The sequence below is a fragment of the Schistocerca cancellata genome, chromosome 5 (assembly GCF_023864275.1).
Source record: "Schistocerca cancellata isolate TAMUIC-IGC-003103 chromosome 5, iqSchCanc2.1, whole genome shotgun sequence".
Taxonomy (NCBI): domain Eukaryota; kingdom Metazoa; phylum Arthropoda; class Insecta; order Orthoptera; family Acrididae; genus Schistocerca; species Schistocerca cancellata.
Window position 1 is genome coordinate 333318710 of NC_064630.1, and position 23303 is coordinate 333342012.

General features: G+C 42.4%; 2 protein-coding genes across 2 annotated transcripts in view; both read right to left on the reverse strand.

The window, feature by feature from the left end:
• LOC126189037 (odorant receptor Or2-like) overlaps positions 1-16474 on the reverse strand; it is a 73753-nt gene extending 57279 nt beyond the window's left edge. Inside the window, exons 1-2 of the mRNA XM_049930887.1 lie at positions 16386-16474; positions 859-958 (exon numbers count right to left, since the gene is read on the reverse strand). Of these exons, the coding sequence (XP_049786844.1) occupies positions 859-958; positions 16386-16435 (150 nt within the window). The 5' untranslated portion in view covers positions 16436-16474. The remainder of the gene's footprint in view (positions 1-858; positions 959-16385) is intronic.
• Positions 16475-16484: 10 nt separating this feature from the next.
• Positions 16485-17185, reverse strand: LOC126188530 (uncharacterized). The gene is made up of 2 exons (XM_049930131.1): positions 16638-17185; positions 16485-16554 (listed from the first exon to the last, which is right to left on the reverse strand). Exons 1-2 carry the CDS (start codon positions 17183-17185, stop codon positions 16485-16487), a joined length of 618 nt encoding a protein of 205 aa, XP_049786088.1.
• Positions 17186-23303: the final 6118 nt, after the last annotated feature.

The following is a 23303-nucleotide window of genomic DNA, read 5'->3' on the forward strand; positions in this document are numbered from 1 at the left end:
CTTCAGGTCCAGTCGCCTTTCCTCTGGCGAGCGATTTTAGTTGACTGAAATGTACCGCGGTCATTTATTTCGCTTTCGCTGTCATTTTTGGGTTTGTGTCGTACTATCTTCCTCATAAAATAATTTTGAAACAAAAATATTTGGTATTTCGGCCTTGTCTATGCCATCCACCGTTACGATGCCGGTATAGTTACAGAGTGTCTGGACAGAGGGCGTTGATCTGTTTACTTATTTAACGTGAAACCAAAATTTCTTACCATTTTCTGCCCGGTCGGTTGATAGGACTCTACTTTCGAATTCGTAGAACTCCTCGCGCTTGGCTCTCCGTATGCTAATTTGGCTTCGTTCGCTTTCTGTTTGTCTACAAGGCTTTTGCTACAGTTAAATCTGTAGTCAAGCAATCTTTGCTTTCGAGGTAGCTTTCTGACAAGACTGTCGAACCATGGTGGGTCTTTCCCATCCCACATAACTTTGCTTTGATGACACGTCTCCTTAATACATTGCAAATGAAAAGTCACATCGAAATACTGTGTAACTGGAAACCAAAACTTGACAAGATTCTACTTTGTGTATTCGAAACATTAAATATTAAAGATAGCACATGCAACACATTTTGAATCTCTAGCACGTGTGAGGCCTTACAAAAAAAATTTGGTAGGACGCATTTTCTCCTTTCTTTTTTCTGACACCGATCGTCGGTCAGTTAAAGGATGGGGAATTCTAGATCTTCTCATGATAAGGTTTAATGTTGAGGCCTGTATACCATTGTTGAAAGCATTGTTATTCTCCTGTGCGAGTTCGTGCCTATGATTGCTCTTATAGCCACAAAGCGTATACTATGAACACCACTGTACTTACGTATGCCGCTGGGAAAATCAACATACAGCCGTCGAACACACCAAGAGCCAACTGCATCATTGCAATGGGGTTCATGACGCTTTCCAGGTGCTGGACAAATCTGAAAAAGGTTAAGTTCTGTTAATAAAAGAACAAAGATAAGAAAATTACGTTTCAGTCTTTTTGCTTTATAAAGCAGGTGTTGAAGATTATTATAATATGACCTCAAGTCACCCCACCTTTTTTATTTGAGATCAACATTGGCGATTCTTTAGTTCGTTTTTCAGACTGATTCGGGAGCAATGTAACAGTCACACATTTTCGTCATTGATTAATGTTTTATGTCGCTATAATGTTGTTTCCTAGCATATCATGTGAAAGTTGTTTTCCTTGATACCATAGCACTAAATACACTACCGGAAAAAAGTTAGTACACCTGGAAAGACAACGTCGACTTTGATCCGATGGTGGCATACGCCACCTAGATGATAGTGGATGTACTGATAATGGTATCAACGTCGTCCGCCAGCAGATAGGGTAGTGGCATAGCTACCAGAGCCCCGTCTGTGTCTACGCTTTAATAGGGAATACTCACAGACAGAAGGCTCAGTACTGCACAAACGCGTGAAGCCAGCAGGCAACTATGCCAGGGAGACGCACTCGCTTGCTACAGCTGAGTGAGTTAGGAAAGGTGTGAAAATTGTGGCCCTCCAAGTGGCAGGAAGATCCTTTCGGAAAACTGCCACACAAGTACGGTACAGTTGGGCAACCATTCTTACTAGCGTCATGTGAATATTCTCAAACCCGTAGACGAGGTTCTGGATGTCCACGCAGCACAGACACCCGCCAGGATGGTATTGTAACGGCAGCAGTGGCAGACCGTACAGCTACCACAGCACAGATAAGACGGCTTGTGAGCCCAGACGTGAAACACAAACTGTTGCGAACTGGTTATTAGCAGTGGGACTACGGGCACGCACACCTACAGCCCGTCTTCGACTCACGCCACAGCATCGACGTCCACGGCTCGACTGACGCCGTCTGAGGATCGCTTGAAAATGGAATGACGCGCCGTGGTCTTCAGCGATGGAAGCAGATTCTGCCTGCACGCAAGTGATGGTTGCTTGCGCGTACGACATAGATCTGGTGAGTGCTGTCTTGTAGAGTGCGTCCTTCCAAGACACACTGGCCCCCATCCGAGGCCTTACGGTCAGGGGTGCGAGAAGCTACAACTCTCGTTCACCTTTGGTGTTTCTGAAGGAGACATTAACCGGAGCTTGGTATGTGCAGAATGTTATTACACTCTCTCTTGCAACAGGAAGGTGACATGTTGTTCCAACAGGATACTTCCCGACCGCACGCTGAACGTGAAACTAAATGTGTTCTGCGAGGCGTGCAGCAATTTTCCTGGCCAGCACAATTTTCGGACTTGTCTCCAACGGAGCATGTGTGGGGTATGATGAGACAGAAGTAAATCGTGCGACTCGTCAATCAACAACCCTCACAGAACTACGTGAACAGGTTGAGCAGGCGTGGCGTGACGGATCCCAGGACATTACTCGCAATCTGTCCGAACGACCAGATGTCAGAGTCAGTATGTGCATTGCCATCCTTGGAGGGTACACAACATAATAATATTGGTGTTTGAACGTGGTTCGATACCTGATTCCTCAGAACCACTTGTGCTATTGATCTGTAATTGTAATCATTTCATGTATTTCATATGCATTGTTACAACAATAAATCTTGACTAAATGGAAACCTCTAAAAGGGTGCACTTATTTTTTTCCGGCAGTGCATGTTTTACAATTTTGTTCCCTGCACTAATCTCAAGAAATGAATTCCGAACCTTATGCATAACGAGCTTAGAGGGGGCAACTCTTAATCAAGAGCAAAGAGGACTAAAGCGAGCTGACCTGAGTGGCCGGCCGTGGTGGCCGTGCGGTTCTAGGCGCTTCAGTCCGGAACCGCACGACTGCTACGGTCGCAGGTTCGAATTCTGCCTCGGGCATGGATGTCTGTGATGTCCTTAGGTTAGATAGGTTTAAGTAGTTCTAAGTTCTAGGGGACTGATGACCTCAGATGTTAAGTCCCATAGTGCTCAGAGCCATTTGAACCATTTTTTTGAGCTGAGTGGTGTGGTGGAAGAGGGAGGGGGGGGGGGGGGGGGTGAGCGGAAGGAGGCAACTATTGTATATAAGTTTCGTGGAAAGGTATGGGTGGAGAAAATGAAATACAATTTTTTACATAGTAAGAATCAAAACTGTGTATATTAATCACCAAATATACCAATATTTCTACTTTATAATAGGTACCAGCCACGTTCAACATATTTAATTGCAGGTGAATCGTTTGAGTTTCGTGCATACGATTTTGATCCACGCAGTTAACGTACAGATACATGCGTATACATTTCGTACATACATTTTTAATACTTTTTCACTGTAGCTAGTAAAACTAGAAAAAACCAGACAAGTGCGAGAAGGACTCGCGCTCTGAGGTTTCTGAACAAATTTATTTACGTGTATAGATAGTTCATCAATAGGTTTTGATAAGTGAGTCTGCGAGTATCAAAATGTGTAACACATATGGCCGTATCAATTGACTGCATTGACTTACAAGCTCAAATTATTTGCATAGGCCTTAGTATTTGGCATAAATTTCAACTTGATCCTTATAGCCATTCCTGAGAAAAGAGGGTATTTACAGATGGGAGTACCTTTTGATCGCAGAGACTTTTCTACTTGCCGGCCGTGGTGGCTGAACGGTTCTAGGCACTAGAACCGCGCTACCGCTACGGTCGCAGGTTCGAATCCTGCCTCGGGCATGGCTGTGTGTGATGTCCTTAGGTTAGTTAGGTTTAAGTAGTCCTAAGTTCTAGGGGACTGATGACCTCAGATGTTAAGTCCCTTAGTGCTCAGAGCCATTTGAACCATTTGATTTTTCTAATTAACTTTTTCAGAACGCCGAGGGACCCATAGACCTTAGTATCTGGCATTAATTTCAACTTGATATCTCTAACCCGTCCACGAGAAAATGAACACTTAACAGGCAGAGGGACAAAAAATGGAAAAATAATATTTTTTGTGTAATGTACGAGTAATTACAAATTAACAATTTGGATTTTTTATTTACTTGTACTACGGAACCTTGCTTTTTGCCAAGTTTTACCACTCTAGCTTAACGGGAAGTACCCTATATGTCTTGATGAGTCAGTTTGCAAGTTTCGAAATATGGAGACATAAATTATCGTACCTTTTGACTGCATTGACCTAGAAGGTTAAGTTTTTCGTGTTGTCAAAAGACCTTAAACCTTAGTACGCTACATAAATTTCAACCTGATATCTCTACCCGATCCGGAGAAACAAAGGTGTTAACAGTCGGACAGACAGGAAATCGGACGCGACGACAAAGTGATGATATAAGGGTTCCCTTTTTCCCCACTGACGTACGGACTCCTACGAAACAACGGTAACTGAAGGAACAATGCGACTCCAGGCTTATAGAATCCAGTGCCAACTGTTGTGTTCGGGTATAATCGGAATACCGGCAAACGGTCGAATATTTTGACATTTCACGTCAAGTGGCTCTGCGTAAACTTTCTACTAATTTAGAACCATTACGGGTTGTTGCCAAACTGATACTGAATTTATGCGTCTGCCTGTGTGGTAGGCGAGTATTTGCGTTCGATTTCGAAGCTTATTTTTCTGTAGGTTCGGGGGTATAGCTGTGTTCCCGTCTTTCTCGCTGCACACGCCCTTGTTGCGCACACTACTATGTAAGCAAAACTCATTAGTTTCTTTGCATGCACTTGAATTTTTTGAGCGTTGGATACTTTTTCTCGGATTTCTGAGTTCCTCCTTCCCCCATCTCATGTTTCATCCATCAGAGAGAAAAGATGCAACCGTTTCCAAAGCCGGCCAGTGTGGCCACGCGGTTAAAGGCGCTTCAGTCTGGAACCGCGCGACCGCTACGGTCGCAGGTTCGAATCCTGCCTCGGGCATGGATGTGTGTGATGACCTTAGGTTAGTTAGGTTTAAATAGTTCTAAGTTCTAGGGGACTGATGACCTCAGATGTTAAGTCCCATAGTGCTCAGTGCCATTTTAACCGTTTCCAAAATACTACCGCAAGTTGGTTGCAATGTGCTTACCTACGCTTCAGAGATAACGCGTGAGACAAGATGAGTAAAAACCAAGTAGACGGTATTGAGCAATCCTACGTAGCCTTATCTTATCGCAGGAGTGCCGGAAGCCACCAAGTTTAATACTTTTAAAAAAGTTTTCTCGTTTTCTTTTGCTAATGATCCTCCGTTCGTGAATGATTACCTTCGCAAACGATGACACATGTTATTCGGAAACGATCAATCCTAGTGCAAGTATTCTGATTTACAGTGTGTGATCAAAAGTATCCTGGCTGAAAATGACTTACAAGTTCGTGGCGCCCTCCATCGGTAATGCTGGAATTCAGTATGGTGTTGGTCCACCCTTGGCCTTGATGACAGCTTCCACTCTCACACACATACGTTCCATCTGGTGCTGGAAGGTTTCTTGGAGAATGGCAGCCCATTCTTCACGGAATGTTGCACTGAGAAGAGGTATCGACGTCGGTCGGTGAGGCCTGGCACAAAGTCGGTGTTCCAAAACATCCCAAAGGTGTTCTATAGGATTCAGGTCAGGACTTTGTGCAGGTCAGACAGTTACAGGGATATTATTGTCGTGTAACCACTCTGTCACAGGCCGTGCATTATCGTGTTGAAAGATGCAATCCCATCCCCGAATTGCTCTTCAATAGAGGGAAGCAAGAAGGTGCTTAAAACATCAATGTAGGCCTGGGCTACGATAGTGGCATGCAAAAGGACAAGAGGTGCAAGACCCCTCCATGGTAAACACGACCACACCATAACACCACTGCCTCCGAATTCTACTGTTGGCACTACACACGCTTGCAGACGACGTTCACGGTCATTCGCCATGCCCACATCCTGCCATCGGTTCGCCACATTGTGTACCGTGATTCATCACTCCAAACAACGTTTTTTCCCTGTTCAATCGTCCAATATTTACACTCCTTGCAGCAAGCAATGCGTCGTTTGGCATTTATACACGTGATGTGTGGCTTAAAAACAGCCGCTCGACCATGAAATCCAAGTTTTCTCGTCTCCCGCCTAACTGTCATAGTACTTGCAGTGGATCCTCATGCAGTTTGGAATTCCTGTGTGATGGTCTGGATAGATGTCTGCCTATTACACAATACGACCCTTTTCAACTGTCGGCGGTCTCTGTCAGTCAACAGACGAGGTCGGCCTGTACGCTTTTGTGCTGTAGTATCCCTTCACGTTTCCATTTCACTATCGCATCAGAAACAGTGGACCTAGGGATGTTTAGGAGTGTGGAAATCTCTCATACAGACGTATGACACAAGTGACACCTAATCACCTGACCACATTCGAAGTCCGTGAGTTCCGCGGAGCGAACATGCTGCTCTCACGCGATGTCTAATGACTACTGAGGTCGCTGATATGGAGTACCTGGCGATAGGTGGCAGCACAACGTACCTGCAAGAATGCTGTAATAGGTTACTTCCTCAAGATCTGTGAAAAATCCGCAGAGTTCCATAGAGCGTTCCTCTATCATAGATTGTTGAGTTTAAATGTAGCAAGAAGATTGTGTTGTATATGGTTTTCGTCATCAACTTTTTTTTCTTTCCTCGATCTAGAAAACAATGATACTGTGTTTTTCACCGTCACAACCGTTGCATTTTAATTATAGTGACCACACTAGTACCATAGTCAGAGCATGAGATCTTTAGTATCTTCATGGAAAAACTGATACATGAAATCTACCGTACGTATATATCTCAGTCATTACGTTTCATGTCTTTTAAGTCTGTAGCACAATTCATAAAAATTATACAGTTAGGTGACGGACGACATGTTATTATTACTACACAGTTCTGACAACACTGAAAAAAGAAAAACATTAGAAATAGGCAACGACATTGTAAGTACAACATTTTTAGCAAAGGATTCAATGGAAAATTAACTTTGTTGAGCGACGACTTCAGCTAAACATCCACAGAGCTTCATATGAAGTAGAAGCTTGTATGAAACGTTTACACACTTAATTGTCAGTAAGGCTGTTTATGGCTACAGGCTCAGTTCCACGTGTGCTAAAGGAAGATACTGAATTGCTTCAGATTAAATTCCGTACTCACTGCGTATTTTTGGTGTGAGTGTTTTAAGAGCACAAGGCAATTGTTTAAGATTAGAACAGATGCAAGTCGAGTTTCAGTTCGTAACGTCAGATTTTACAATTTCCAAAGACAACTTTGATGTTTGACAGTAAATGCGTTCAATATTAAAGTCACAGGATTTTCATATACATGAAAATATTGTGCAAGACATAAATACAGGATATTTAAATCTGTTAAAGGACATTTTCGCTAGTGGATGTGCAGTTGTTCTCTGCATATATTGCGTCGGAATACTTCGTAAGTTTACTGTTTTTCTGATCACTTAATCGTCGCGTTTTTCGACTCCGCAGATTGAAATCATAGACAAATCATGCAACTCAGATCACTGTAAATCGTGTGAGAAGCTATAATACTTCCTCTTGTTGTGTTTCGCGCTCCGTGAACGACGGTATCATTACTTCTCCCTTGGATAAAGTAGGGGAAAAAACCGTCTTATTTATTCATCTCAAGGTGTTTGGACTGACTGTGTGTAAGGCCAATCGGAACTCCACTAACAAAATTTAGAAGGCTGTGCAGGGATACTTCCTTAGCATTCTGGTATAAGGTACCGGTGGTCTCATGTGGTTCAAATGTTCAAATGTGTGTGATAGAAACTAATTCGAAGCAGGTCACGCTACTTGCTGCTGACAACGGAAAAGCACACTTTACTCTTCGCCCTCAAGCTTGCAGTTTGCTCGGTTCTGTCTCGGTTTTTGTTATTCCTGACGTTAAGAGTCATGCACAGCACTACTGGATAGATTTACTGAGGAGTAGTTGGACGATACGCACCTCGTACATGGCTTTACTTAAGGGAATCGAAGAGCAGCAAAAAAACGCTGTGTAGAACTGTATGCATAACACATCTCTCTTATATTATTACTATCCTTATAGATGTCACCTTTGTTAAGTTAAAGATCTGGAATTACATCATCACATGTTTAAATAGAGTATAGCCAACTAGTTAGGAAATAAATCTAGAAAATACGCACAAAACACACGATATCTGACCAATTCCATCCCGACACCTATTAGTGGACATCAATACGAGATTTGTCCAGCCTCGGCTTTATAATGCCTTGAACTCTGCTGAGTACACTTTCAACGAGGCGCTCGAACATCGTCGGAGCAATGGTAGCCCATTCTTCCTCAAGAGTCGAAGCCAGTGCAGCTAGTGATATTGAACGCTGGAATCCGGAGCCAAGTCATGGGCAACCCTTGGCGACCCGCGTGCCTTATTCACACACTTAATTGACTCGACGGCAGCACTCTTAGCGGATGAAGTCAAACGCATAGCATCCTTGACGTTAATGTTTATGGAATAACGCGCCGAAATGCTTTATGACAGGGTGCATTGTCATAATGATTCAAACAATCATCGTCTCCAAACTCTTCCACCACGCCGGCATCTGCATACTAATCTTCCTTCGTTGGAACTCTTCCTCTTCTGTTTGCAGTACACAGTGCTGTAAAATGTGTCACATCCTTCCGAATTCCGCAGTTTATTAAGCATAATAAGAGGACTACAGCCTAACGAAGAAAAACGCCCCTACACCGTACATAAGACCACCTCCTTCGTGCTTGAGTGACTACGCTACACATGGCTGCAGGTAACATTTTCGATTCATTCGCCAAACCTCAGACCCTTCCATCGGACTGCGACAGAATATAGCGTGATTCGATGCAACTCGTTTCCATTCATCGACTGTACAGTGGCGTCGCTTTTTACACGTCAAGCGTCGCTTAGCGTTGACTAGAGAAATGTGTGGCTTCTGAGAAGCTAACGGCCATTGTACAACATTCTTTTTAACTTGCTAAACACGGTCATTGTACTAGTTGGACTCATGGTAGCACATTGGAACTCTCGAGTGATTCCTAACGCTAATTTCATGCAATTTTTCGCAACACCCTCCGCAATGCACGACGGTCCCTCTCCGTCAGCACATGAGATGTACCCATCTTTATTTACTTATGGTTGTCCCATCCTGTTTCTATGTGACACAATCACATCGCCAACTGTCGATTTTAGCAACTTTAGGAGGGTGTAAAAGATTCCTGATGGGTTTGTTGCTCAGGTACCATCCAGAAACTAGTGCACGTTGGAAGTAACTGAGATCTCTTGATCGGCCCTTTCTGCTTTTACTGCTTTCCTACTTACAACACAATAGTCTCCACCTCCTTTTCTACTAGCGGGACCATATCTCGGCCGGCCGCGGTGGCCGTGCGGTTCTAGGCGCTGCAGTCCGGAACCGTGGGACTGCTACGGTCGCAGGTTAGAATCCTGCATCGGGCATGCATGGATGTGTGTGATGTCCTTAGGTTAGTTAGGTTTAAGTAGTTCTCAGTTGTAGGGGACTTATGACCTACGATGTTAAGTCCCATAGTGCTCAGAGCCATTTGAACCAATTTGAACCACATCTCGTGACATCTAGTGGTCAACTGCGTACTACACAGGGCTGCTGAGACACTTTTGATCAGAATGTGTATCTGAAGTGTTCGAGAAGTATTTCACTAATAAAGCCCATTACGTTACCTTGGACGGAAAATGTTCCACAGAAGCGAAAGTAACATTGGGTATGCGCACAGGAAGTGTATTAGAATGTCTAGCGTTCTCAGCTTAAATAAAAGGCTTATCAGACAGGATGAGCAACACTATAAGGTTTTTCGCTCTATATGGAGATGTGTACAGGAAAGTAGCGCAGTTGGACGATCGTAGGGGATTGCAGGAAGACCTGCACAAAGTTTTCGCTTGGCGTAATGAATAAGGGCTCTCTTTAAATGTAGTTTAATTTAATGTAATATAATGCTTATTAGTATGAGGAAATGTCCACTTTGAGCACGTCGAATTGCATAAGCAAATAGGGGTAATACTGGAAAGCTATATGATGTGGTACGATCACGTTACACCAGGTTTTGGGACAGCGAATAGAAACGACAGATGTGCTGGTAGGATCCTAACAAGTCTGTTCAGCCGCCACAAAATTGTAACAGAAATGATTGGGCAAGTTAAATGGGAATACTGGTGAGCAACACGATGTAGTTCTCGCTAAACCTCGTTGGCTGAATTCAAAGAGTACTGTGCAACCATTACGCTACCACCATCGTGTATCTCGAGTTGCGGTCATGAGAATGAGATAAGAGAGGCATACAGAGAGTCCTTCCCTCAACATGGGAGTGGAGTATGAAAAAAAATCGAGAATATTGGTGTGATGTGCCATCCGCCATGCACTGTACAGTGGCTTGCGGAGTATACAGGATGATTTCTTGACGATGTTACAAGTGTTCATAGATGATGGATAAGGGTACGTAAGAGACCCTGATCCTCAAAAGACCGAGCAGAAAGTTGTACGCGAAAATTGTTTCTTCCTCCTCTCCGCTTAAATCCACCAGCGTGCACAGTCTTTATCAGAGACACGTTATCAAGGTTCCAGCAACATATCCCACTTTTTTGTCAGCGGATGTGTTTCCAACGGAATGGAGCCCCAACTCTCTTTGGACTGAGGGTTCACGAACACCTGAAAAGTGGACGGGCAAAGAAGGTACTGTTTCGTGGCCAGCATGGTCACCTGATCGCACCGTACTTGATTTCTTCTTGTGTGGACCACGTGGAAAGCCTCGTCGACGAGGCACCTGTCCAGACTGAAGAGGATCTCCTGGGAAGGACTCTCGCTACCTGCCACACTGTTCTAACGACACCGAGAATATGACGATGAAAACTCTCAAAGCTTTTCTATATAACTAACGTTATTAACGTTCTACATCTTCATTATCCATTCTGCATATATATTTCTCGACGTAATAACCGAGGCGAACACTTCACATACACACCAAGGAGAGACCAGTTTGTTGATACCGTCACTGCAGAATGTTTGACCTTCTTGACGGAACCACAGCCTCACCTCTGCTTACAACGCTTCATCGCTATCAAAGTGAAGTCCCGAACGTATTTTTAAGTTTTGGAAACAGATGGAAATCGGATGTGGCCAAGTCGGCACTGTATGGGGATGATCAATGACAGAGAACCGAAGGCGGATTGATGCAGAAGTCACAGTGTGGCCTGGCATTGACATGCTGAATGAGAGGATGCTCCACATGTGGACGAACTCTTCGAATTCGAAACTCGATTACAGCACGCTGCTTCTCACGCACCGACATGGTCACGCTACACAACGCCTTGTTACGCGCTGCAATAGAGGGCTGCAAATATGTAGACAGGAAGAATAAAAATGTAGAAAGTTAATAATGTTTGTTACATCTAAAAAGTTTCAAGAATTTTCACATAAGAAGTTCGGAGGCGTTACTTTTCAGCACGTCCTACTAAAATGGGTACGACAGAACTTTGTGCGACGATGTCATGCGCCCTTTGACGCTGGGTATTGTCATTCTGAACAACCGTTGTAAATGTAGCGGCTTGTGAAACTTGTGCAGGAAAATGGAATTCATTATTACTATACCATAAACTTTGGATTTTCGGTCTCTCTGAGATCAAGTTATGTGGGCCTTTACTATTGCATCAACGCGGTAAATTATCTGAGGGTATTCGGGAGCATCAACAGGAATTCTGTTCGTCGTGATCAGTGTTGTGTTGTCTTCATCATCATTTCACCCCCATCCGGCGCGCCGGTCACCCAATTTGGCGTCGAATGTAATAAGACCTGCCCCGCAAGGAGCCTCCCGGCCAATGGCGCCAAACGCTCATTTCCATTTCCAGTGTTCGAAATTTGGGGCCATTAGTCTGAGCGCTGCGTAAGGCCAACGAAGAACTTGACTAGTTTTTCGCTTATACCTTTCGACTCGGTCGTTTCCGGACAGACGATCCTTACCTCCAATTGATACATTTATCCGTCTCCGTCATCCCTGAAAGTTTGTAACATCATCACGGAGTCACCGTGTATACGGAGTGCTCAGAAACAGTCTGGAAAGCTTGTAAGGGTGTCGCAGGGCAGGTTGCGCTGAGAAATAATCGTTAAGAGAAATATTCGATACGTTGTGCAGTTTGCGAGTTATTTAAAACTGAAGTTGGCTAATCAGGTCGACGCGCGCAGGAGCTCAAGAGGACTGCCGGAGTCATTGTCACCAAATGAGTTCTTCGTTTGGTTTTCTCAAACTGAAAAAATGTAGCTTTTGCTCAGCTAATTTAAATTCATCACTTCCGACGGAAGGCACATGTTAACTGGTAATGAGCATTTGAACAGGTGGTAACTCACGAAACCACGGGTGTCTGTGCATTATAGCATTTTAGCGAGTGCAAGTGATTGAATTTACAAATTATATCCCTTCTAGCCGACTTCTTTAGACTTGTAACGCTACTACAGTTGGACTAGGATACGAAAAGGAATAGGGCGCTGTTCAGGGAGTAACCTGTTGTGGACTGGCAAGACAGCCAATCCACTAGGAGGAAGCCGAAAGGCACGCGTTTAAGCTCACGCAGGCTGATGTGAGGTCTGGAACAGGACACGGAATGAGACTAGTAAAAAACGTACGTAGCTTCTGGAGTACTTAACTTTAATACATAATTGGTGAACATCGCTCTTGACGGTACATGTTTTACAGCATCAATAGTAACTGGTAATGGCGCCTTGCTAGGTCGTAGCAAACGACGTAGCTGAAGGCTATGCTAACTATCGTCTCGGCAAATGAGAGCGTAATTTGTCAGTGAACCATCGCAAGCAAAGTCGGCTGTACAACTGGGGCGAGTGCTAGGAAGTCTCTCTCTAGACCTGCCGTGTGGCGGCGCTCGGTCTGCAATCACTGATAGTGGTGACACGCGGGTCTGACGTATACTAACGGACCGCGGCCGATTTAGAGGCTACCACCTAGCAAGTGTGGTGTCTGGCGGTGACACCACATAACCGATACGTTAATCAAGACGTGCGGCAGGAATTTAAATTCACATCTATCTTAAAAAAGTATTGTCTTCCAGACAGTGCCAAATGTCTAAGTCGATCTGTTCTCTCAGTGAATGCTTCGACGTTAAGTATGCAGCGCCATGCGGTTAATTGTACGTAATACCCTTCCACAGTATTGAAACAATCCATGAGCACGGGGTTGCTTCCTTTCATCTACTACTGGTATTGCATATGAAAACTAGTTTCAGTATTAACTGATTGTCATGGTAATGTGACTCGACTGTGTTCCTCCGGAGCAGAGATCAAACTGGTTGCTCCTCAGCCCTCCATCCGAACTCAATTCTTCTTAACATGATTTGCAAGAAATATAAGGCAATGGGAGTAATGATTACTTACAAGAAATGTTCAATTAATCTGTGCATCTAAATGCCACTGACATGCGCGGATTGAATAAAAATGGTGTGAACGCTTTCAATAGGGTGTGGTGGTAAATAGGAAACTTACAAGAACTTCATTTTTCGACATAGTCTCCCTGCGTTTCAAAGCACTTGGTGTATCGTTGTACAAGCTTCCTGATGCCCTCATAAAAGAAGGTTCTCGGTTGAGCTGCGAGCCAGGAATACACCGCTTCTTCCACTACTTCGTCAGAGGCAAATCGAAGGCCCCTTAATGCCTGAGTGTCCGCCCCCGGTAGCTGAGTGGCCAGCGCGACAGAATGTCGGGCCCGGGTGCGATTCCCGACTGGGTCGGAGATTTCCTCCGCTCAGGGACTGGGTGTTGTGTTCTCCTAATCATCATTTCATCCCCATCAACGCGCAAGTCGCCGAAGGGGCGTCAAATCGAATGACTTGCAGCCGGCGAACGGTCTACCCGATGGGAGGCCCTAGTCACACGACATTTACATTTACAGTGCCTGAGTGGACCAAACAAGTGAGAGTCAGAAGGGGAAACATCGGTACTATATGGAGGTTGATCCAATACTTCAAACTTGAGTTTCTCGAGGGTTTCAGCAGTGTGGGCGGCATTATGCGGACGGGCATTGTCGTGCAACAACACAACACCTTTTGACAGCAAACCTCGGCGTTCCTTCGAATTGCAGGCTTTAGCCTGGCACTAAGCATCTCATTGTAGCGTACACTGTTTATTATTCTGCCTCTTTTCCTATAATGTTCCAATACTGAACCATGTGCGTCCCAAAAAACCGTAAGCATCAGTTTTCCTGCGGACAGTTGGGTCTTAAACTTTTTCTTGCACGGCGAATTTGGATGTTTCCATTACATACTCTGACGTTTACTCTCCGGCTCGTAATGATGGATCCATGTTTCGTCACCAGTAATGGTCCTCTCCAAGAAGTTGTTCCCTTCGTTACTATACCGATCCAAATGTTTTTTTTTTTTTTTTGCAGATTTCCAAGCACGTTTGTTTATGCCACTGTGTGAGTTGTTTTGGGACCCATCTTGCACAAACTTTATAAAACCCAAGTTTGTTGTGGATGATTTAGTAGACAGAACCGTGATTAATTTGGAGACGGTATTCCACTTCGTCAATAGTTAATCATCTCTCCAAGAAAATCATTTCACATGAACGCTCAATGGTTTCTTCATTTTTGGTGGTAAACGGTCGTCCGGCTCCTTCATTGTACGTAAAATTTGTACGACCATTTCGGAATTTTTTAATCGATTTGTAGACACTCCGTTGTGGCAAAACACTGTTCCCGTACTGTACCAAAAGTCTTCGATGAATTTCGACCCCTGATACGCCTTCCGACCACAAAACACGGATAATTGAATGTTGCTCTTCTTTGGTGCAAATAGACAGCGGAGCAGCCATGACTAACAGCACGAAAGCGATATCGAAACTAACCTCGCAGCTTGAAAATAGCAAAGATATAAAAACAAATAAACAAAGCATGCGTTATCAACGTAAAACGACAGGACTACCAAAATAAACAAAAATATAACTAAATTTCGGATAATAGTTGACTTACCCTCGTACTTAAAGAGACTAGCAAGTCATGGACTTTCCGCTGCTTGTATTATTCTCTCGTTGCCTGGACAGGCGGTTCCCAAATTTTCCCTACGATGTAAGTAAGTATGGTTTACAGAAAAGTCCCACTGCCAATTCGGTCAGTAATTTCGTGAAATATTGAACATCAAATTTTTGTTGTCTCTGGAAACTGTTAGATAGCTACCTGCAACTGGTATTAGCGCTGCACTCCGAGATAGTCGCTAAATAATATAAACTGCACTCTTCTCACGGCACCGAAATCTTCTCTAAATCGTTTTGTAATTACTTGTGATCTTCTGATGGGTTTAGCAGACGGAAAACGACAGCATCATTTGTAAACAATCTAAGAGGGCCCCTCAGATTGTCTGGTACATCCCTAAATGTAGATTAGAAGCAGCAGAGGGCCTATAATATTTCCTTGGACAATGCCACATATCATTTGTGTTCGATGCATTTCCGCCAGTTATTACGAACTGTTTTGAAGAGATAAACAGTCTTGGCTGCAAAACAAGCTTTATTATTTTAAATTTTGCCAATAACGCGTTTCGTCTTGTTTACGGGCTCTTCATATTGGTTTGCACAACAGGTGTTAACACATAGGCTGCATAATGACCTCGTTGTCGACGGGACGTTTAACACTAACCACCACCACCACATAGGCTGCAGTCCTTGCAAATGTCTTAGCAGGCAAACGCCGTTGTCAATACTATAAGAACACTGCGTGGTGCTCTGATATAAAATAGTGTTGAGTGTACGGGAAGTCACGTGTAAAATGCGTAAAAGACCTCAAGAGGTAGCTGCCCATGATGCGTTTTACCCGCGTAATGCCATTTTTACATTTTCTGATGCATTCCTGTATGCCTGATCCAGCTTCAAGTGTCTCTTCACTGCGCTTTATGCAGGGCACTGCGCGAAGTCTCTTAAAACTGGACAAGGGCAAGTACCTACTTAGGTCTTTTATGTAGTTTAGACCAACACTATTTTACATCAGGCAACCACGCAATGTTCTTAGAATACTGACAATGGTGTTTGCCTGCTTACGCATTTACATGGACGGCAACCTATGTGTTTAACACCTACTGTGTCAGCCAATCTGGAGACGCCTTAAACTATACGAAACGCGTTATTCGAAAAATATAAAACAATAAAGCCTGTTTTACAGCCGAGACTGTTTGTCTCTTCGAAACGTTTATCACTGATTGCTGTATCGTCCCATCATGAAATGGAAAATGTTCTACCGTGAGCTGTGATCTTTCCGACAGGAGAGTTACTCCCGCTTGAAATCAGCCTTGTCGGCTTCGACGACCGACCATTTAGGAGGATTAAAAAAAGACTGATCCATAAACTCCAGATTGAAAATAACCTCCTTCCCCCAAAACCTGACTTTCATGCTCAGTTGTTTTTTCGTTAGAATCGTTTCCTCGTAAATTGTTTTTTAGCACATGTTCTCCACCTCTGCTTACCTTGAGATTTCCTGGTGAGTCCTGATACAAAAGCATAATTCGCCGTACATCTCGTCCGCTGTCGCAGTCTTCTGCCCCCGCCCGTTCCCTTTTGCTGTGTCATGCACCTGCAGGTCGGCAAGACGCGATGCCAAACTTCTGAGCAGTGCGGCAGTGTAGATCATAGCCACTGTGAAGAAGCAATCCATATGCACGTTGATTAAGCCGATGAAGATTACGGATAGAGCCTGTAGCGCGTATGAGAGTTCATACAGGGGGTAAGCGTTCGCGTCCGTTAAAGGAAGTTGCTGCAGGGGTAGTATTCTAGCTTCCGGTGGGGCGGCGAGGGGTGCTGTCAACCAGATGGAGAGCAGGAAACAGTTGTACAAGAGCAAGCCCCTCGCGATGCGAACGGCCCGTTTCTGGGCTGCCGGGAATATAGCCTCAAGCAACGGCCGCCCGTGAACGGATTCCCTCTCGGCTGCCACTAACGCGTCCAGCCAACGTACCAGCCGACAGTACTTGCGCTCGTGGCGCAGGAAGAATGTCACTTTAAGAACGCCTACTATGACTACCGAAACGTTGGACAGCGCCAGCGTGTAGGCCTCCATGTCGCCACTCAGCGTACACAGGTTGACCACCGCTTCTGCAAAGTGCCCCAAGCACAGCGCGATAAAGAACGCTGTCAAAGTTCGGAATAACAGCGAGCCTGGGAGTGGCCACAAGCAAAGGAGGTGAAGGATGCGCAGGTCGTACTTGAGTACTGAGTGCTCCGTGTATTGCCACGTCAGCGGCTCCGTCTCTTCCAGATCGCAGCCCATTAGTGGACAAAGACAATACAGGTGAAAAACTAGCTCACAACGGAATCTACCGCGCTTTAGGAAACCCCTTCTTATCTTAAATCTCACCGGTAGTGTCACAAATGACAGGAACGGACGCGCTCTCTCAAGTTCCTACGATCTTCCCTGCCACGTCTGTGGTACTTATAACGAGAAACACAGATCAATACAGGTACCGACGCAGTTATTTGTTATACTGTTTACGGACGATTGGACTAACCTCAGTGGAGATCACAGAGAATTCCTGATTAGCGTAACAAAATCCCGTAATTAATCTCGCGCAGGACAGCGAAGAGACTCCCTTTACGTCACTGCTACGCGCACACCTCACAGCATCGGTTCTACGTCAATTACTCAGGATCGCTAATATTCCACTACCGGACTTAAACACCATCGACAAATAAGTAATCCATTCTGGTGGCTAGTTCCTCGTGGCCAGCCTTCTGTAGAAATCGTATTTCAAAGAGAATACTCCTCTCGATAGAAATTATATTTCTCATCTCACGAAACAAACGAGGAGAGTTAGGAATGAATTGTTAATCAAAGACCATTAAAACTATTCGTAACTGCAAGCCGATTGTAAACACAGCGTACTCCTACGGAGCTGGGTCTGCCTCGTAAGCTAATTAATGAGTCATTTTGAACTTCTGTTTTGTAATTTATGTTCGAGAAACATTGTTTACTAGAATCAGTAAACTGTCTATAATACTGGTTGTTACCCTTTGTTGTTTACCAGAATCGTTTATGCACAGGTACAAGTATGACACAGAAAACAAAAGATCGGTATGACGCAGATGTTTGCTACAAGAAACGTAGCATTACGCGAAACAATTCTTTCGTGCTCGTAAAATGTGCATAATTAATCGTATTGTTTTTCTTTCAAGTATAACATTCGCTGGGTGGAAGAGCGAACCCTAACCTGTCCCAGGCGCAGCTGCGACACCGTGAGGAAATAAGATGTTCCTGGTACAGTTCCGTTCGACTGAAACGTGTTATTTTGAATCAAACAAAGCCGGGCATATTATGTAAGCATTAGCAGCTATACGCCAGGCATGTGCTTTAACGAGTACTACTTAACCGCTACAGCATCTGTCGTTCAATATATGTAAGTTCTTACAGATATGAAATTGTTAGACAAGTTTCCGAGACTTAAGAATGGTGTGATGGTAAATCACAAATCATGTGCTTCGCCTAGCTTTTATCTAAAGAAGAGATTCTATAGCTACGAAGAGAAACACAAATGGCCGGAATCGTAATAAAAACTGTAGGGACTGATAAAATCTTCTTGGGTTATCAATCGAGTCGTGACCTCATGTTGTCACCTGACGATAACGAGTAGGAAGCTCTTCGAAACGCTGGGGCGTCACGACACGACGACTTGGTTAGTGACCTGGGAAGACTTTATCAATGAAATTCGCCGTGGAAGTCTGAATTACTTTTCAGTGTTTATAAAGAATTATAATGTCTGTGCGCACCACTTAGTAAAATGTGTTAATAAAGGAAATAAATTTCCCAAATCGGTCTGTGATCATTGGGGCAATTTGCACTCAGTATATTATCTAATTTTGAAGCATATATAACGAATTCGTGTGTTATATTTATGTGAACTCCGGATGTAGTTATTGGTTCCAACTGAGTAAGCAGCTGTATCTACTTTAATCATGTTTTATGTTGTAAATTAAGGTACTGCAATTTTAGAGATTCGTTTTATTTGGGTGTGACCTGAGAAATGAAGACACTATATCTCCCCAGGTACCAACTCTCGGCTAGTACTTGTATTTCTGTAATCTTTCGAGGCGAGTTGATAGTTGACGCCCGACTTATGCATAGAGTTTATTGAAACTGACATTGAACGTTGTGAACGTTGCTTTAAAAATTTCAGGTATTGGTGAAATACTCTTTTTCCTTCTTTTTATCATATTAGTTTTTTCTTATTTTTGTACATCTGGTGAAGTATAACTAACACCTCTCACTCTTATGTTCCTTTGATCTTAATTATAGACTTAGTGATGATAGAAATATGCTACGCGATAAATAAAGAAATATACTACGCGATCTAGATTGCTATACTCAAAAACCAACCATAAAAATGGTTCCGAAATTCATTTCAGATTGAGTGCAGTTGAGATCCCCAGCTTTCTGTGTTCTCTCCATCATCCCTGGTGTATGTCCAATACACGAAGTATTTACAAAATAAGAGACGAACATCATAAAGGTCTACTTAACACTCTTCAGATATAAGAAGGGTATATTTTCCAGGAGTGTTTTCCGGTTTCACTCTTTATATACGACCAGGAAAGGCTTTCTTTAGTTCGTGGCTTTGACAGCATTTTTGACAGAATATTACAATTACTTAATATAATGAATACCGTACAGTCGGTTATTTACCTCGAACGATGTGAAATACGCTTTGTAAATAATATCTACACGGATTTATTGCTAAATTTTAGTTGTTGCACTCCTCTTGGCTTGTGGAGGTAATACAATACTCAAGAATGTTATAGTTGTATAAGTTTATAGATTATATTGACGCATATTAGTTACCAAATGTGTCTTTCAGCATTCAAGAAAAGAAATGTAAGTGGTTTCTTTCCTTTTTTTAGTATGTGATATTCTAAATATTACAATCGTTGGAATTTGTCAAAGACTCAAGTCCACATTTTTTGTGTTAAAGCACAACAGATCTCAATAATTTGAGAATTTCAGAGACTAAAAAACAGATTACACACATAATGCCTATTCGTCTATTATTGCCAGAGCTGTGAATGTTTATATCTGAAGTACTGGACTTTTTTTGTATGAAGCTGTCCTCAACCCAAAGGCTGCAGTGCTTTACTAGGCATGATTATTTTATAGTTCATAAGCGCTTGGTTTCATCAAACTTTGAACTTACTTACTCAGCATTATTGGTTAAACTAGGCCACTTCGAGAATAATTTCTGGTGGAGCTGTTTGCTAGTAAGCCTACCGACCAGATCACGGCTTGATATAGGGTCAATATGGCTCACTGTTCATATAGCGGTGACATCCATTCTGTTTATTAAATTAAGCTTTATTCAAAGCTAACCTGATTTGCATCCTCATAATGGCGCTACAAGTACCACTCTTATGCGACCGGAGAGAAAACTGAACAGATGTCATCTTTCAGACGTAGAAACACGGCTACCAACTTCCGTTTATATCTCACAACTTGTTCTTGATGTTGTTACTTTTTTCTGCCAGGTTTTAAATTTGCAAGCATACTCGTGTTGTGTGTGTCTCAGGCCCTGTAGAAGTACCCAGTCTGTTGACACTCCTTCAACCAACGACCAATGCTTTTCTTGGTTGGTGGTTCAGTACCGGATTGGAGACAAAATGCTTCCTGCACTTAAATTTTCGACTCACTTTCTCCGAAGGTAAAAGTGCAGAAACCTGCTACTCGATGGTAACCATTTTACTCACTACTGACGCAAACGAATGAGTGTATTAAATCACTCAGATAAGTTTCGCCTTTATTAACAAGGCAATATCATTGTGTATCCGGGAATTACATATTATGTTTGTTTATAAGCACTGATTTTAGACTTAAAACAGTTCACACATAAATCTTAAAGTAAAATGCAAAGGTACTTACAAGTAAATCTGTATCATTTCTTGACGACTGTACTGCTTTCACTCCTGTGGTAACATGTTCAGAGTTACATATTTTTCCGTTCTTTTGTTCGTCATTAACATATTTTAGTAGAAATTCTTCGCTTTCAGTGAACTCTTTGCACATACTGTGGCTGATACTATAGAGTCACTATAGTTGACATCACTTTAGTAGTAAACACAACTTCACGTGCCATTCTTGGTCCTCGTGTGTCATTAAGCACATGCAACGTGCATAATAATAATATAAAAAACAGAAGAGGGGTTAGTTACGATAACAGATATGTTTATGGCCAGCGTATTGATCAGTTTGATGGCAGATGTGTGGTAAGAGGTAAGTGGATGACTACATTTTGGGAAGAGGGTTGGTAAGGAGGAATGGTATTTATGATTATCTTTTGTGATGTTTATTTACTGTGCTATGAATCAGTGTAAACAGTGAGCTGTTTTTCGTTTTGACTTGGTCATTTAAGAACAGTTCTCTTTTTGCCTGTGTTTTGTGTACATCTTAGTTTTCTTTTAGAGTTACCATGTGACTTTTACTATTTATTCTAACTATTTTCATTTCTTTATCTTATGTAGATGACCTGTGATTCATTTCCATTAAGTGCTCTGCAAATATTGAGTGGTTTGTCCCAAATTTCCAGGCTCTGATACGTTCTTTGTATCGAGAGTTGAATGTTCTGCTAGTGTGTCCCATATATCTCTTATCTCATGTATTACATTGTAATTAATGTATTTCTGCTTTCTGATTGATGTTACTTTCACTTTTTAGTTTTGGGATGTACTTCTGGACAGAACGCTCTGTTTGTGAAGCAATGTACATGTCTTGTCTTTTGAAATTGTCCATTATTTCATGTGTGAATTGTGACTGCATGTCACTGTCTACCATCTTATGTCTTCTTTGTTGGTATCACGAGTGTTTTATGCTGTTCTAACAGTGTTTGTGCTTGTTTGTGTAGATTCATGATATGCTGCTGTTTGTGGCCCTACATGTCCCATGTTTACAGAATTTCTTTCTTTTTTAATTTTGTTTAATTTTAAGGCCAGATTATTCTACCCATTTTTTAGAAGTTTTGTGTAATGGTGATTAGTTCTATTTCCAATAATATTTCTAAATGTAGATTATTCTACATAGTTTGTAAAAATGTTTTCTAATGGTCCTGACACTGGACAGCCCATTGGTTGCGCCTCTCCCTGTAAATAGTATTCGTTAATGAATTGAAATTATGTTTGTTACTTCTTATAATCTGAGTATTGCGACGATGTGTTTATCTGAAAGTTGTCTTTCAGGATTTGGCCCACGATGTTTGTTGCTTCTGTTGCTGGTAAGTTAGAGTACATATGTTCTATATCAAAGGAGAGTGGGGAAGCTGTCTTTGGGATTTTTATATCTTTTATGAGTTATATTAATTGTGTGATGTTCTATGAAGTCCTGTCCTCTTCAACTGTTTAGGTTTCAGACAGTAGTTTTAACATGAATGCTACAAGTGTGTAAGTGTGAGGGTGGCTGAAGTTAACAAGGAGTCTTGCCAGGGCTGATGCAGTGGGATTGTTCTGTATTAGTTTCGTTCTTTCTCTGTCATCTAATCCAAATAGTGTTTTATCTTAGTCTCGAATCTGTATGTTGGGTCTGATTTCAATTTCTTAATACTACTTTGTTAAGTAAATTCTTGTATTAGGTCAGTGTACTGCATTTTGTCTGAAAGAACTAAAGTATTTCCTTTGCTGGTTTTTATGTAATTGTGTCTTTGTTTTGGAGTTCCTTTTCGAGTGTTCTGAGTGTTGTGGGTTATGTCTTCATATTGATTTGTTATTCCGCTTTGTCGTATTTGTTACAATTTTGTGGAAGTTGACGTTGCTGTTTTCCCTTTTCTCTTTTCGTGCTACAACAGCTTTTTGATTTTATTTTGAGGTGTTCTGTAGAGTATTATCTATTTTTGTATTTGCATTATACTTCAGCCCTTTTTGTAACAGCTCATGCTCTTTGTTGTTTAATTGTGTGTCTGTGAGATTTGTCGGTCTCGACTAAAATTGGTGTGTTGCTTTGGTTGTTCGTGTTTATGTATTGTGCTTGTTGTATCATAAGCTCTTTTACATTTTTTTCTTTTATCTTTCATTTCTTTCATGGCAGTTTCCTACAACTTTCAATGCTGTTAATCAGATAAACGAAAACAGTAGTATTTTTAATGTTATATACTTGTTTTAGATAGGTTTTGTATGGTTCTATATTTAAGGCTTTATTTTTTTGTGAAGAGATTTGTTTTCGTATTTTAGCCACACTTTCTGTGCTATATGAATTATTTTTTGAGCAGTGGTCGAGCTGGTTATTCTTTATATTGATGCAGTTAGGCACAATATCAGTGTATTGACAAATATTGTTGAATTTGATGTTCTGGACTGTTGGATGGATGGTACGTTGTATTCTTCCGAACTTGTGGTAGAGCCGTACTGAGAATGCCTACCGTGGT

Bases quoted from the DNA above. Each gene is read 5' to 3' on its own strand.
- LOC126188530 (XM_049930131.1), bottom strand. From the start codon at position 17,185: ATGGGCTGCGATCTGGAAGAGACGGAGCCGCTGACGTGGCAATACACG. The intron at 16,555-16,637 runs GTATGAACTCTC...GCTTCTTCACAG, and splicing joins GACGCGAACGCTTACCCCCT to TGGCTATGATCTACACTGCC.